Consider the following 15,503-nt stretch of genomic DNA (forward strand, 5'->3'; position numbering starts at 1 on the left):
ATGAGTGTTCCCCTTACTCCACATCCTCTCCAGCGTAAGCTATCATTAGTGTTTTTGATCTTAGCCATTCTGACAGGTGTAAGATGTTATCTCAGAGTTGTTTTGATTTGTATTTCCCTGATGGCTAAGGATGTTGAACATTTCCTTAAGTATCTTTTGGCCATTAAAGATTCTTCTGTTGGGAATTCTGTTTAATTCTGTACCCCATTTTTCAATTGGGTTATTTAGAATTTTGATGTCTAATTTCTTGAGTTCTTTATATATTTTGGAGATCAGTCCTTTGTCTGATGTGAAGATCTTTTCTCATTCAGTAGGCTGCCTTTTTGTCTTATGGACTGTGTTCTTTGCTTTACAGAAGCTTCTCAGTTTCAGGAGGTCCCATTTACTTATTGTTGCTCTCAGTGACTGTGCTACTGGGGTTATATTTAGGAAGTGGTCTCTTGTGCCCATGCATTGAAGAGTACTTTCCACTTTCTCTTCTATCAGAGAAAGTCTTCTATCAGAGTGTGGTCAGATTTATATTAAGGTCTTTAATCCATTTGGCTTGAGTTTTGTGCATGGGGATAGATATGAATCAATTTTCATTCTTCTACATGTTGACATCCAGTTATGCCAGAACCATTTGTTGAGGATGCTTTCTTTTTTCCATTGTATAATTTTAGCTTCTTTGTTAAAAATCAGGTGTTCAGAGGTATGTGGATTAATATCCGGGTCTTTGATTCGATTCAATTGGTTAACCTCCCTGTTTTTGTGCCAATACCAAGCTGTTTTCATTTCTGTAGCTCTGTGATAGAGCTTGATGTCAGGGATGGTGATGCCTCCGGCAGTTCCTTTATTGTACACGATTGTTTTGGTTATCCTGGGTTTTTTGTTTTTCCATATGAAGTTGATTATTGTTCTTTCAAGGTCTGTGAAGAATTGAGGGATTTATCCCTACTACGTGTACTGGCTTTTGGGGAAACCTATTCTCTTTGGATGGATACCTTGCTTAGTCTAGATATAGTAGGGAGGGCCCTGGACCTTCTCCAAAGCAATGTGCCTTATGGGAGGGTATGTGGAGGGAGTGGAAACTTGGATTGGTATGTATAATGGAAAAAAAAAAGAATAAAATGTTTTAAAAAAGAAAATACTTTAAAAAAAAAACAATGTGTTTTGTCACCCAGGATCTTAATTCATGTAGACATCTGGTATTATTTTAAAAGGGAGCATATCGACTATTCTCTTAAAATAATGTTCATAGAAGTGTTAGTTTTTTCCTAAATTTAACAAAGTAACAATATTTCACATAAGCTGTAACTACTAAACATTCATATATGTAACAGGGAAGACTAGCTAGTAAATTCATGGCTTTGGATGCATAGAAAACCATTTTTCATTCCCAAGACTTTATCACCTATTTATTAAAATGGAGGAGTTGCATTTACTATATCGTTTATTAGACTGTAATACACATCTGACTTTTCCAAAGCGTGAAAGGAGTCTCTTACGTTCTGTTTCCTAACAGGAGGGTGACTACACCATTCTCCAGTGGCATCAGTTCGCTGGTTTGAACAGATAGCACGAGCTAGCCAGCCTCACTGTGTTGTCTTGGGTCAGAGGTTGGAAGCCTGAGGTCAAGATGTCAGCACAGCTGGGTCTTTCTGAGGCTCTGACAGGACCTTCCTGGGCCAGGCCTCTCTCCTTAACTTGTGCATGACTTCATACTCCCATTATCTCCCCTCTAGATTGTGCCTCTTTGAATTGTCCCTGTTGTGAGGACACCAGATATAATGGATTCAGTCCTACCCTAGTGACTGTGTTTTAATTATTACTTATACAAGGACAGGCTGCCATAGCAGAATCCTATAGTTCAGGTGGCTTGAATCTCAGGAATTATTTTCTTACAGTTCTGAAGGGTAGAAGTCACAAATCAGAATACCTGCATGTTTGGTCTGGTGAGGGCTTCCTTTCTGGCTTACAGACAGCAAGTTTCTTACTGAGAGAAAGAGAAAAGACAGCACTAGCTGTCTGGTGTCTCCTACAAGGGCACTAACCATGTCAGGGTCCCACCCTCACGACGTCATTTAAATACCTTCCAAAAGTCTGTCTGCACGTCCCTTCACCTTGGAGGTTGGGGATTCAGTTTATGCATATGGAAAAGACACAAGTCAGTCCCATGTAGTCACATTCTGGGATACTGGGGCTGGGACCCCCTATGAGGAATTTGGAAAAGATAAAGCTGTTCTAAGAACAATCTCTCACACATTTGAGATTTATTAAAACCCGGAAGTTTCACTTCTTTTTTTATAAGCATTTCAAATTTGTTTATTTACAATGTCATATGTATGTCCATTTGTATATTGTACTTTGACTGTATGCTCTTCTGTGGTTCTCTTAACCCCTTCTCTCTACATCCAGCCCCTTTCTCATCTCAACAAATCTTCCTATGTTAATATCCTTGTGTGGTGTGTGTGTGTGTGTGTGTGTGTGAGAGAGAGAGAGAGAGAGAGAGACAGAGACAGAGACAGAGACAGAGACAGAGATCTACTGCTTTTAATTGGGATTCTTTGTATGAACATGGGTGGGGACTATTTACTTGAGGAAGGACAACTTAACAGTGCTACACCGCCTTGAAGTATGATGCCCTTTTCCCCAGTAATCAATAGCATCATTCCTCATGGAAGTGTGGGGTTTCCAAAGCCCCTCCCCAGTAGAGTTTTGATGGGTTCAGTCTTGTGCAGGTGTAACCATCACTGCTGTGCGTTCATGGGTGCAACCACTAGAGACAGGATTTCATAGCAGCCTTTCCTAACCTCTGGCCCTTACATTCTTTCCAAACCCTCTTCCACAGTGTTCCATATGCCTTGAGGTCGTTATGTAGATACTCTGTTTGGAGCTTGGCATTCAAGAGTTGCTTACTCTCAGTGCCTTGACCAATTATGAGTCACCGCTAACCCACAGAAAGCAGAAGCTTCTCCGACCATGTGAAGGTGACATTGATCAATGGCTGTAAACATATTTAGAGACAATGTGACAGCATGTCACCTCTTCTTTGGGTTCAGGTAATCTTCTGGAACAGCACATAGCTCAGGGAAGCCCTTATTTTTGTCTGTCACCAGAATATTACCAAGGCTCCTGATGAGCAGCCAGAGGGAAGAGTTGCACAGGGCAGGGCATGTGGGGAAGTGAGCTGAACCCCCATGCCCTCTGAGATGCACTGCCCTCTACTACCATGTAGTCCACTATCTGGGAGCTTTACAAAATCAGTTCTTTATTTTTAATATATTTCATAGATGTAATAGATTAAATCATTGCCTACTGGAAGCCAACTAATCATCGCGTAAGCTCTCCCCAGATGATGGAGTAGAGCTGAGAGTGGAAACTATATAACTGTGCATTGGGAGTACCAGTCAAGTTGTTAATAACATGCAGTAGATTCCCAAAGGTTTGGCATTGTCGTTAGGAAAGGAATTTGAAGCCCTCATGTAGTTCCAGCCCCAAGTTCACAGTCCATGCCTGTCTTACAGAATAACTCACCGCATCCCAATATGTAAAGCCCTCTCCCCCTTCAGCATCAGTACTTTTTCACTTTTCTTTCCTGTAAGCCAGACTGGTCTCCATAGTCCTGAGACTCCAGACACAAGCTGACAGGTACACCCAGACATAAGCCCACATACCTCTGGGCACCTGATTTTTGACAAAGAAGTCAAAAATATACAGTGGAGAAAAATGTCATCTTCAACAACTGGTGCTGGTCAAACTGGGTGGCTACATATAGAAGAATGTAAGTAGATCCCTATTTATCACCCTGCACAAAATTCAACTCTGAATGGACCAAAGACCCCAATGTAAGGCTGTATCTGATAGAAGAGAAGGAGGGAAATAGCCTTGAACTCGGTGGCACAGAAAAGGACTTTGTGAGCAGACGCTAAGAACAGCAAATGAGGCCTCATGAAACTGAAAAGCTTCTGTTTGAAAAATAACACCATCACTCAGGCAAAGTGGCCGGCTACAGAATGGGAAAATCTTTACCAATTATATATCCAATAGAGGGTTAATATCTAAGAAAATTAGAAAAAGAACTAGAAAACATAACCCAATTTAGAAAAGCGGGACACACAACTAAACAGAGTTCTCGAGATAAACCGCAGACAGCCGGGAAACACTGGAAGGAACGTTCAGCACCTTTGGCATCAACTTTTTTTTTAATTGATTTTTATTGAGCTCTACATTTATCTCTGCTCCCCTCCCTGCCTTTCCCTTCCCCTTCAACCCTCTCCCATGATCCCCATGCTCCCAGTTTACTCAGGAGATCTTGTCTTTTTCTACTTTTCATGTAGATTAGATCTATGTATGTCTCTCTTAGAGTCCTCATTGTTGTCTACGTTCTCTGGGATTGTGATTTGTGGGATAGTTTTCTTTGCTCTTTTGTTTCTTTATGTTTAAAAACCACTTATGAGTGAGTACATGTGATAATTTTCTTTCTGGGTCTGGGTTACTGCACTCAGAATGATGTTTTCTAGCTCCATCCATTTGCCTGCAAATTTCAAGATGTTATTATTTTTCTCTGCTGTGTAGTACTCCAATGTGTAAATGTACCACATTTTCCTTATTCATTCTTTGGTTAAGGGGCATTTAGGTTGTTTCCAGGTTCTGGCTATGACAAATAATGCTGCTATGAATATAGTTGAGCACATGTCTTTGTGGCATGGTTGAGCATCCTTTGGATATATACCCAAAAGTGGTATTGCTGGGTCTTAAGGAAGGTTGTTTCCTAATTTTCTGAGAAATCACCACATTGACTCCAAAGTGGCTGAATCACTTTGCACTCCCACCAGCAATGCAGGAGTGTTCCCCTTTCCCCACAACCTCTCCAGCATAAGTTGTCATCAGTGTTTTTGATCTTGACCATTCTTACAGGTGTAAGATGAAATCTCAGAGTTGTTTTGATTTTCGGCATCAACTCTTAAGTGCAAATATTGTTTAAATTAGGTATGGGCAAAACTTAGGCTATAGCTCCTCCTAGGCAGAGCCCTGTTCATGGCGAACAGGAACGCAGTGTCTCTGTTCCGACTGTATGACAGGGGCAGCTGGAGGATACGTGGCCCCATTTGAAATGAGAGAACTATTGTTTCTCTCAACAGATTTATTTCTATCATGTACCTGAAACTATTCCAGCCTCTACCTGTTGCCCAGTGTGGGCACTGTTTCCACATTCCCAGTGTTCATTACAGCAAGCCACCCCTTCACTGTAGCAAGTTCTCATAGAGATTCTCTTTTTCCCCTCTGGATGAGGAAGGGAGAGAGGGAAAAGTTTACTGGTTTCAGGGGCAGTTGTGAGAGCTGCTGCTCACACCCGCAGCGTGGGCTAAGAGTGGAAACTCGCAGCACTTGATGCTGCAGGGTAGCAGCTGGGAGGTGCAAGCAGGGCTTCTTGTCTTGGGAAGAATATTCTACACCTTAGCTTTTGTGATCAGTTGGAAGAGGTGCACCTACTTTATGGGAGGGGTGATCTGCTTAGCTCATTTCTGTTCATTTAAATATTAATCACACCTAAAAACAATAACTGCCTAAATAATTGGAGCCCACAGCCTAAGCGATTTGGCATAAAAGCAGCTACCATAGTCTCTAAAAGGTCGCTCAAATCACCAGGGTGTTCAGAAACACCCTGCACGACTCTTCCCGTAGTGCTGAGTGAGCTTTGCCTGGCAGACAGTATGAAGTACATTTGGGTTTGGGCGGTTAATAGCTCTGCTTTTGAACAACTGGGCCCGGGGGTGCAGTGAAAAGACCTGGCACCAGGAGCTCCAGCTTGGAAGGAGAACGTTTCCACACCGTATGACAGTCTAATGTGCCTCCTTGCTCAGCTGTTGCTAAGTTGAACTGTGTGCCTCAGCACTTCCCTGCGGTCTGCCATAACTGTAATCTCCATGTTATGAGGGCCGAGTCTCATGGTGGAGCTGGGGTTTGAACCCTAGCAATCAGCCTCCAGCTCTGCATTTTTGACACTGTGCTATATAGTGAGAATACTGTTGAAAGGTGTTCAGTATACAAAACTGGTATTCCCTACTCCCAGCAAGATCTTTTGGAGTGCACATGTGTAGCCAGGCATGGCATCGGTGCATACCTTTTATCCCAGCACCCAAGAGACAGAGGCAGGCCTATCTCTGAGTTCGAAACCAGCCTGGTCTACAGAACAAGTTCCACCCAAGAGCATGGGTCTAGGCTCAGGTCGGCTGTGGTGGCACCTCAGTGGCAGGACACGTGATGAGGCAGGAAGCAGAAGAGGTAGCAGAGGGTAGGCCTGCCCTTTCATGTTTCACAGCTACCAGATCAGGCCCTTTCAGTCCCACTGCAAAAAGATACTGTGACCACAGCAACTCTTATAAAGGAAAGCGTTTAGTTGGGGTTTGCTTATATTCAGAGATTTAGTCCATTCTCATCTTGGCGAGGAGCATGGCCGCACACAGGCAGACATACTGCTGGAGAGGCAGCTGAGAGTTCTACGTCAGGACCTGTAGGCAGCAGGAAGAGAAACATTGAGCCTGACTGAGCATTTGAAACCCCGAAGCCCTTCTCCAGTGACACAGTTCTTCCAACAAGGACACACCCCCTAATCTCTACCAAGTAGTGCCACTTCCCAATGTCCGAGCAGTCAAGTATATGAGCCTGTGGGGGCCATTCTTGTTCAAACCAACATAGGTATCATCTATTCATGACAGTGAAGCTTCCAGGTTCCTACATCTTTTGATCGCCCCATTTCTTAGAGTTTCTGCCAACCATGATATCAAACTAGCAACCAAGCTGCCAGCAATTAACTTCTGGGGGGTCAAGCTACAGCCAGAGCATAGAGGGTACACTTGCATTTTTAGTTTTCAATCCTGTGTGCACTCAGAGAATTGATTTTACAGTTCTAATAAATAAAATTTGAAGTTAAGCAAGTGTGTGGGGGTGGAGAGAGAGAGAGAGAGATTTAAAAATTATTTGCTTTAGCGGGTTTAAAAAGGAAGGCTGACCAAGCATTAGGCAGAGCTTGAAGAACTCCGCAGAAGAAGGGGAGGAAGGTTGTAGGAGCCAGAGGAATTGAGGACCACAGGAGAACACAGCCCACAGAGTCAACTAAACAGGGCCCATAGGGACCCATAGAGACTAAAGCAAGGATCATGGAGCCTGTATGGATCTGAGCTAGGTCCTCTGCATATACTTTATGGTTGTGTAGCTTGGTGTTCTTGTGGGACTCCTAACAATGAGAGTGAGGATGTCTCTGACCCTTTTGCCTGCTCTTGGGACCCTTTTCCTCCTACTGGGTTGCCTTGTCCAGTATGGTATGAGGTATCTCTTTCCTGATCTTTTCTAGTTTGCTCTCTTATGAAATGTTTCACCTTTCCTTGCCTTCTCTTTTATCCATACCCCTTCCTTCTATAAAGCAGGTAATACCAGTAAGACATTGTTTGCATGGGTGTTTGGGGAGAAGCCTATTTATTGACACTCTCTTAAGTTAATACAAAATGTCCCACAAGGAAAATATCCTTCAACGGATATGTAAATTTGTTTTGTTTTTATTCTCTCCAGTAGTGGGATGGAACCTAGGACCTCCCACGTGCTAGGCAAGTGCTAGACCACTGAGCCATCTCCCCAGCCCTCTTTCCATTTTGTGTTTTGAGGCAGAGTCTCCTAGGTTGAACTTGAGCTTGCTGTTCTCCTGCGTCGGCCTTCTGGGAAGCTGGGGTCCAGGTCTGTGTTGCTACCCCGGCAGTTGTTCTTGTTTGCTTCTTTCTTACTGCATTGTTCAAAACTGACCACTAGCCCACCTAGTGTGTGCCGTGCTCTGTAACGGGATTTACTGTAACTAAATCACCTAATTCTTCTCACTCCCGGAGTCTTGGGCAGCCTCTGCTTCTGCGCAGGGACGTTCTCATGAGAAAGTCTCTGATAGCCTAAATGTGACGGATGTGTACAATGAGCTGTTTGCTAGGTGACTCTTCCACAAGTTATGTGCGTGGGACTTCATCCTATCAGCTCTTATAAATATTATTTTTCTTTTGGCTTGAATGTCTGTAATGAGTCAAAGATAGGATTTTTATTTTTAATCAGGAAACACATTTACAAGAGAAAATCCCACATTTCTCACGATGCCTGTGGGCTCCGGTTTGTGCCAGCGGCATTGTGATTCGTCTCCTAAGGAATCATCGTGGTTCTGTATTTTAAAACCAACTCAAATGTTCTTTCTGCTGCCCAGCTGTAAATCCACACAGATTCTGAGTGTGCGGAATGCCTCGTGTTCTTTGTAGCCCTTGTCAGCAGCCTTTCCTAACCAGAGCTGGCGCATAACTCAGTTTCTCCCCTTAAATCCCCGACCCTCCGGGGCCACAGTGAGCACACACTAGCTGTGGTGGTGGTGGTGGATTCCCCAGGAGACTTGTGACAAGTCTACCCTTAGTACAGGAGGCAGACACAACCAGCTGCTACAGGAGCCCCTCAGAAGCAGAGAAGTGTGTGGCCTCGCCATGTCCTGGTAGCACAGGTAGACACCTCCAGGTCCCTCTCCCTGCCAGGCCCAAGCCATCACAGACTTGGCTTGCTTTTGCTTACAAGCTTAACTTTTAAAAACTTGGCAGTTGCAGTATTAAAGATAGTATCCCTGGATGAAGGAGCTGGCTAACAAGCGGCCAAGCCCTGCCTCAGCAGTTAAGTACGCAATACTGCTCTTGCAGAGGACCTGAGTTTGGCTCCCTACACACAGAACACACACAACACGCACACACGCACACTTAAAACTAAAGATAAATCTTACAAGTAAGAGTCTGGCTTTACCAGCCAATTCTCCAAAACCACATTATATGCTTAAGATCTTTTGTGTCTGAAGCCATTTTACTTGTAACTTATACAAATGTATATATTCTAATGTTGAATAAAAATAATAGGGCTAGAATTCTGATTAAATACAGGAAGGCAGGGACAAAGCTCAGCAATAGAGTACTTGCCTCACATGCGTGAGCCCCTGGATTCAATGACCCTCTAGCACTTCCAAAAGAAAGAGGAGAGGGGAGGGAGGGAGAGAGGGAGGGAAGGAGAGAGGGATGAAGGAAAAGAAAGATGTAAAGAAAGAGAAAAGAAACAATTACAAGCAATACAAAATAGCTCACAGAAAACTCATGTAATTTTCTGAATTAAGAAAAATAATTCCAGCCAGGCTTGATTGTTCCAGACCAGAGAGTATCTGAGGCAGGAGGATTGCAAGTCCAGCATCTTCTGGGATGTAGAGTGGGTTCAAGGCCAGCCTAGAAAAAATAATAAGACAAAAAAAACCATGTCTCAAAGTGAAAATAAAACACAGCTGGAAACACAGTCCAGTAACAGAGTGCTTGCCTAGCATGAGCAATGCCTTAGATTTAGTTTCTGGAACCATAGAAGGGAGTGCAGCTAAGTGAAATCCTCTATTGCATTTTCACTCTTTAAAAGACAGGTCTCTTTGTTTGATTTAATTGTTTTTGTTCTGTTGGTTTTTGAGACAAAGTCTCACTCTTGGTAGCCCATGCTAACCTGAAACTTACTCTGTAACCCAGGCTAGCCTTGAACTTGTAATGGTGCCACACACCATTTGAGGTGTATCTTTGTATTTCAGTTAACTTAATCTAGAAAATCCCTAAGAGACAAGACATGCCCACGGGTTTGTTTCTGTGATTTTAAATCCTGTTGATTAACAGTCAAGGCCAGCTATCCAGTTACTAGTGCACTGTGAAGCTTGTCTGGGATTCTGGTCTACTTCATTGGCCTACGTCTCTCTCAGCCAGCACCAGACTGCAGCTGCACGGCTTTTAGCACAGTAGTGGCAGCTTAAATTTTTTTCTTCCCTTAGAAGTTGTTCTAGGTGATGGCTTGGGTCTGAATTTGTTTTGTTTTGTTTTGTTTTTAGTTTTTAGTTTTAAGCTTATTCTTGGTCCAGTTTGTTGGTGGTTTGGTTTTTAGATTTTCTATGAGAATTACATTTAGCCTATAGATCAGTTTGTACGAAATCTATGTCTTTACGGCCTAGATTCCTTTACTGAATTCTTTCATAGAATTATTTACTGAATTCTAATGAATGTAGTGTGTCTACCGACTGAAGCGTTCCTTTCTTTCATCAGAATCTTAGGATTTTCCGCATACAAATCCTGAGATGCTTTGTTTATATCCAAGGATTTCTTTTTCTTTTATAGTCTTAAATGGTATTTTTTACTTCAGTTTCCATGTGTTCATTGTTCATATAAAGAAATATCTGTTGTTTTTGCAATTGTCTTGTATGCTGTAGCTTACTAGTTTTTCGGGGGTTTTGGAGTATTTTTTGTAGGTTACATGGAATTTTCTACATAGACAATTATGTCTTACCATCTGCCAATAAATAATATCCTCCCTTCCGGTTGCCGTTTTTCTTGCTTTATTAAAGTGGTTAGAATTTCCTAGTGCTATGCTGTGGTTTGAGAACAACTCCTTGCCCTCCTCACCACCATTTTAGGAGGAAACATCTGCTTTTTCATTGCTAAGTAGAATGGTAATGGCGTTTACTTTTAAGTACATTCTTTTTAGCAGATTGAAGGAAATTTCTTATATTTGTACACTGAAATTTTCCTTAAGGTTGCACAGTGTATTTTGTAAAATGCCTTGCCTCTCTCTGTTTTCTTTCTTTCTTTAAGGTTCCTTTGTCTTACTTTATGTATGGGACTGTTTGTCTGCAAACATATGTGTGCGCCATGTGCATGTCTGTCAGATCCCCTGGAACTGGAGTTACATATGGTTGTGAACCACCATGTGGGTGTGGGAACTGAATCCAGACGCTCTGCAGAGCAACAGTGATGTTAATCTCCAACCCTTTTTTTTCCTTTAGAGGTCCGGGGTCTTATTCTACAGTCCTGGCTGGCCTAGAGTTCACTGTGTAGCCCGAGCCAGTCTCTAACTCATGGCAGCCTCCAGTCTCAGCCTCCCAGTTCTAGGGCTCTAAGCATGAGCCACTATTCCCGGTTCAGTGCTTTTTATGAGGATCAATAAGTCGTTTGGTTTTCCTTACTTAGCTTGTTGGTACGTTGATGCGTTCAGACATTCAGCCACCTTACTTGCCCAGAGTGACTCTCCCTTGATCACTATGCATAGTTTTTTGTTGTTGTTTTTATACTTCTTCCTGTTACTTCTTGAGTATCCTTTGCTCTGTCCTCATGAGAGCTATTAGTTTATATTATTCTGGGGCTTTGGGTTCTGTTGGTTGGTTCCTGTTTGATTTGCAAGTCAAGATAATGCTCTCCTCATGAGTTGGGAACTCTTCTTTTTCTATAAAGGAAATTGTACTAAAATCCCTTCTTATTAGTCTTTAACCATTAGTTGGGATTCTCTAAGAAACCCCATCTGATAATAGAATATCTTTTAAATTACAAATCCAGCTTCATCGATGGCCTTATGTTTTCATGGGCTGTCTGCTTTATCTTGGCTGAGGTCAAGGAAGATGTACCCTGTTAGCCTCTGGCCCCACACATTTATGTACACACATACATCCCATACACATTCTAACAGGCGCTCACACTGCGCGCACACACACACACACACACACACACACACACACACACACATAAACACACACACACGAAGTCAAGACACCTTTATCTGGTATATGACTTGCTGTCCTCTGTATCTGGGCTTCAGCCACATGCTTCAGCTCATGAGAAAATGATTCCTTTAGGATCACCATAGAAATTCTATTGCCGTGTCTTGATCTGATCTGAGATTGGAAGACACTAAGCATGTCTGGGTTTTGGTTAATTGTTTGGTTGGTTGTTTCTGATTCTCTTCAGTCAGAAAAGGCCATCTTGCCCGCAGACTTTGACCTCACCCTGGTGCCATAACTATCGAGTGTTCCAAGCACTTGCTTTCCCAGAGCCTTGCGTCCACTGTCACCCTGTCTGACACGTTGAGTGCCGATGGTCAGCAGTGTAATATCAAAGGCCGTCTGTAGAGGTTTCTTTCCAGGACCACAGAGAACGGCAGAGATGGGATCAGGTGGGAGCAGTCCGCACAGGCTGTCCTGTGACCCTCACCAGAGGACGGCTCTTTGGGTGGGAGGAGAAGGCCTCTGAGAGCCTGCCCTGTCCAGAGCACACGGGGAGGAGCCCCAGGGAGCTCATGACTCATCCTGCAAAGGTGCCCAAGCAGGAGTTTGAGAAGAGCTTCTCTCTTATGTAAGGCCTTTGAGTCACATAAGCAGATTCTGAAATTAATTTTCTGAGCTGTGTGAATGTATTAGTAGGAAAAATTCCTTCAAATGATAGTATGTAAGCTCTGTGGTAAGTTTGTTTTCTACACAAACATAAACTGGTGGTGCTTTTTAGTTTCCTTATAGATTTTTATTGTTGTTTGGAGACAGGCCCTGTCTCTGTAGCCAAGGCTACCCTGAAATTCATTGTAGTCCTCCTACCTCAGCCTTCCAGGTACTGGGAAACACTGTACTTAGCTGTGACTTTTATAATGTACCTCAAATTCTTAGATTGCCCTGTAAGCTTTAGAAGATGGAACAGCTTTTCCCTTAGCTGTTCATAGGGATGGTGTGTCATCCAAACCCCACTGACGGAGGGAGCACACGTGCACACACATGCCTTACCTACTGCCTGGACTTGACTTGAACACCGCATCTTACATCTTAGGTCTTTATATTGCAACCCACTCTTCATGCCTCGTCACTTGTTCTAACAAAGAAAGACTGTCTCCAGTGGGGAGGAACCAGACGCTTCACTCCTGAGCTAACCGTGCTCCTCTCTCCCTCATCCCCCAGGAGGACAACTGTTGGCTTCGTGGCTTACTGCTGCTCCACCCGGTGTCTGCAGACCTTTGACCTGCTGGGTTGATAAACACTCAAGAGCCTCAGGAGCACTGGCAGCTCACACTGTAGCTGCCTGCTGCCGCCCAGCGTGTGTGGCCGTGCCAGGAGAGTCCAGCCGGGCAGAACAGACCCTTCCATCCTGTCCTCTCATGTGCAGTGCGGGGGCGTGCCGAACTCTCTGGACATGTCCTGATTGGGCTTCACAACTAAAAGGCCTTCACCCTTCCCACAAGTTGGAATATATCCTCCCCCAAATTAAGAACGTTTTGTCTTCTGTGTTTTTCTTTTTATGTGAGTGTGTCTCATACATAAACTATTTAGTCAGATGAGCTTCCCACATCTAATTTAAAGCGAGCTGTTGTTCCCTGAAGAACTCTTAATTTGATAATAGAACCAAATTAACTGTTGGCCAACATACCTTTGTTGATGATCCTTCTGTCTTTCCCCAGACAATTATTTCCCTCGAGATTATTCTCAGGGCTTCTCCATTGGAAACTTGTCAGTTTCTAAAACCCCAGCAACCCCACGGCTTCTGCAGCCCTGCAGAGCAGGGCGGAGGCACAGCAGACTCCAGAGCACACGCCTCTGGAGAGTCCCTGCCTTATTTCTAAGTGTTGCAACCTATGAACACATTTTCCGAGAGGGTTTAAAAACGAAAGTGTAGATACTAATTAAATACACTCTTGTTCAAAACTACTACAGGAAAACAAGTTTTGAAATGTTTGGGCTTTTTGTAAGATTTTCTTATACATAATTGGCAAGTTTGAGGCCCTGATCAATCCTCCACTGTGGATGAGGCTTAGCAGTATTTACTCATGTGAAACTGTCTTCATACCTTGACCGTGAATTCTCACTGGGAAGACCGAAGTGAGCGGGGCCACACTCCACTTCCAGCTTTTGCGACGTCCCCGAGCTTCCCCTTGCAGAGAGACACTCACTTTGTGGGGGACGCGCTGATCTCATCTTCCTTTAGAAGGATGGCATTTTAGTCTGCTCTGCTTCCAGATGTTCATCTGGTTGCCGTGGAGTGGTTCGTTTCTTCGGGGTGCGGGGTGGGGAGGTTCTGTGCCTTAGCCATATAATTTATGTAAGACAAGGTTGAGAGGAGAACCAAGGAGGGTTGCTTGGTGGAAAAGCTATTTCCCAAAAAAAAAACCAAAAAAATGTGATTGGTGACATTTTATTAGCCAGCCTAACTGTAATGCTAGGCTCTAACAGTGCCAAAAATCCTCCATAGTTACTGACAAATGTGTGATCTCTTTGCAGTCACACCACCTGCTGCCCAAAACGCAGACTCTCCAAGTAATGGCAGAGGCAGAAAACGGCCATGCGTGCCAACTGTATTGTCAGTGTGCCTACTTCCTCCTGTCCCTTTCATAGTGTGGTCTGTTCAGCCTTAATATTTCAAAGGCCTAGAGTACAATAGGAACTAAGGGTCTGGATCCAATGCGCCACTCCTTTCATCCTTCAGAATAATGGAAGTCTCAGCATAACCCTGGCATGTATATAAGTTGGAGGGAGAAAACTGTGACCTGAAGCTTCACATATGTGTTTGGCTTAAGTCACTGTTACCTACCACATGAACGGCAGTAAATACCTGGCCACATCTTTCTGTTTCACCCAGCGCTGTCGTATGTCTCAAGTGGAGCCACGAAATGTACCACCCAGATCCTCAGGAGTTCTCATGGAGACAATAAGGTGTGGGATACTTTGGTTTTACCTTGTTCGAATTTTTGCAGTGTTACCTGAATCGCAGTGTGCCGCACAGCAGCAGTAGGCTGGGCAGATAGCTTCTAGGCTGTCAGTCTTTGCCTTGGTTGGGAGCAGCATTCTGTGCTTCATTGATGAGAAAGAACTTAGAAGGTGGTTTCCCTGGTGCTGTTCCTCATGGAGACTTTGTGCGGATGCACTGATGTCATTGTCAGCCTTTTGGTGTTATAAACAACTCTTATCAACTGGAGAAGACTCCCTCCCTCTATGTTGTGTGCTCCGGTTGTATCCAATGCTTTGGGGGAAAAAAAGACTCATGTTCTATCTTCTTTGCTCCCTCCCTTTCTTTCGTGGGGAGCCTATCCTGAGCACTGCACGTGCTGGGTAGGTACCCCATCGCTGAGCTAGACCCCCAGCCCTGTCTGTTGTTTTTCCTGATCAGGTGGACAGAGATTGCACAGAAGTAACAGTAATGAAGCAAAGGAGCTGTGTGGAAGGTGGAATCTCTTCAGGTCAGTTCTCATGTTCAGCTCATGTGGGTGACCAGTGCCAGGCTGGAAGCTAGGGTAGCCTTGAGGGCAGATCCTTCTATGATGTGTGACAGAACCAAGGCATCCTTTTTAGCTGATTCCACACTGGTGGTGTTCAGTAGGATTGTCACCGTATCAAATAGTCGTGATTCTATAACATTGTGCAAGTGAAAATGTCGTATCTTCAATGCATTTGTGTGTCCGTGTACTCATATATATGTGAGTATATACATTATGTACGTGTATACAACTTTTTCACTTGTACATGTATGTGCACATATATATTGCATACATTTAATTTTTTGCTGTTTGACAGTGTGTGATTAGTTCCTTGCCTGAATGGGAGGAGAGGGTCACTCACTGGAGCAAGGGTGGTGACTCATCCGTGGCTCCACCACTCTAGACAATGACACCTCTGGGAACAGCCTTCAACTCTCAGTTGC

At 43.7% G+C, this 15,503-nt stretch overlaps 1 protein-coding gene and 1 long non-coding RNA gene across 4 annotated transcripts in view; one reads left to right on the plus strand and one right to left on the minus strand.

Moving 5' to 3' along the window:
* The window catches only part of Lrrc28 (leucine rich repeat containing 28), a 121,154-nt gene extending 108,072 nt beyond the window's left edge, over positions 1-13,082 (plus strand). For both annotated transcript variants that reach the window (XM_048434807.3, XM_048434808.3), the window contains one exon: positions 12,773-13,082. In XM_048434807.3, the coding sequence (XP_048290764.3) occupies positions 12,773-12,845 (73 nt within the window). In that variant the 3' untranslated portion in view covers positions 12,846-13,082. The remainder of the gene's footprint in view (positions 1-12,772) is intronic.
* On the minus strand, positions 6,361-13,364 carry LOC146889914 (uncharacterized). 2 transcript variants are annotated; one of them, XR_014999439.2, is made up of 3 exons: positions 13,239-13,364; positions 9,126-9,260; positions 6,361-6,494 (listed from the first exon to the last, which is right to left on the minus strand). It is a non-coding gene; the product is annotated as an uncharacterized LOC146889914 (long non-coding RNA). The 2 variants fall into 2 exon arrangements; XR_015736418.1 differs by lacking the exon at positions 13,239-13,364 and adding an exon at positions 12,602-12,778.
* Between the last annotated feature and the right edge of the window lie 2,139 nt (positions 13,365-15,503).

This window comes from Myodes glareolus, chromosome 24 (genome assembly GCF_982192425.1).
Source record: "Myodes glareolus chromosome 24, mMyoGla1.1, whole genome shotgun sequence".
NCBI classification, from domain to species: Eukaryota; Metazoa; Chordata; class Mammalia; order Rodentia; family Cricetidae; genus Myodes; species Myodes glareolus.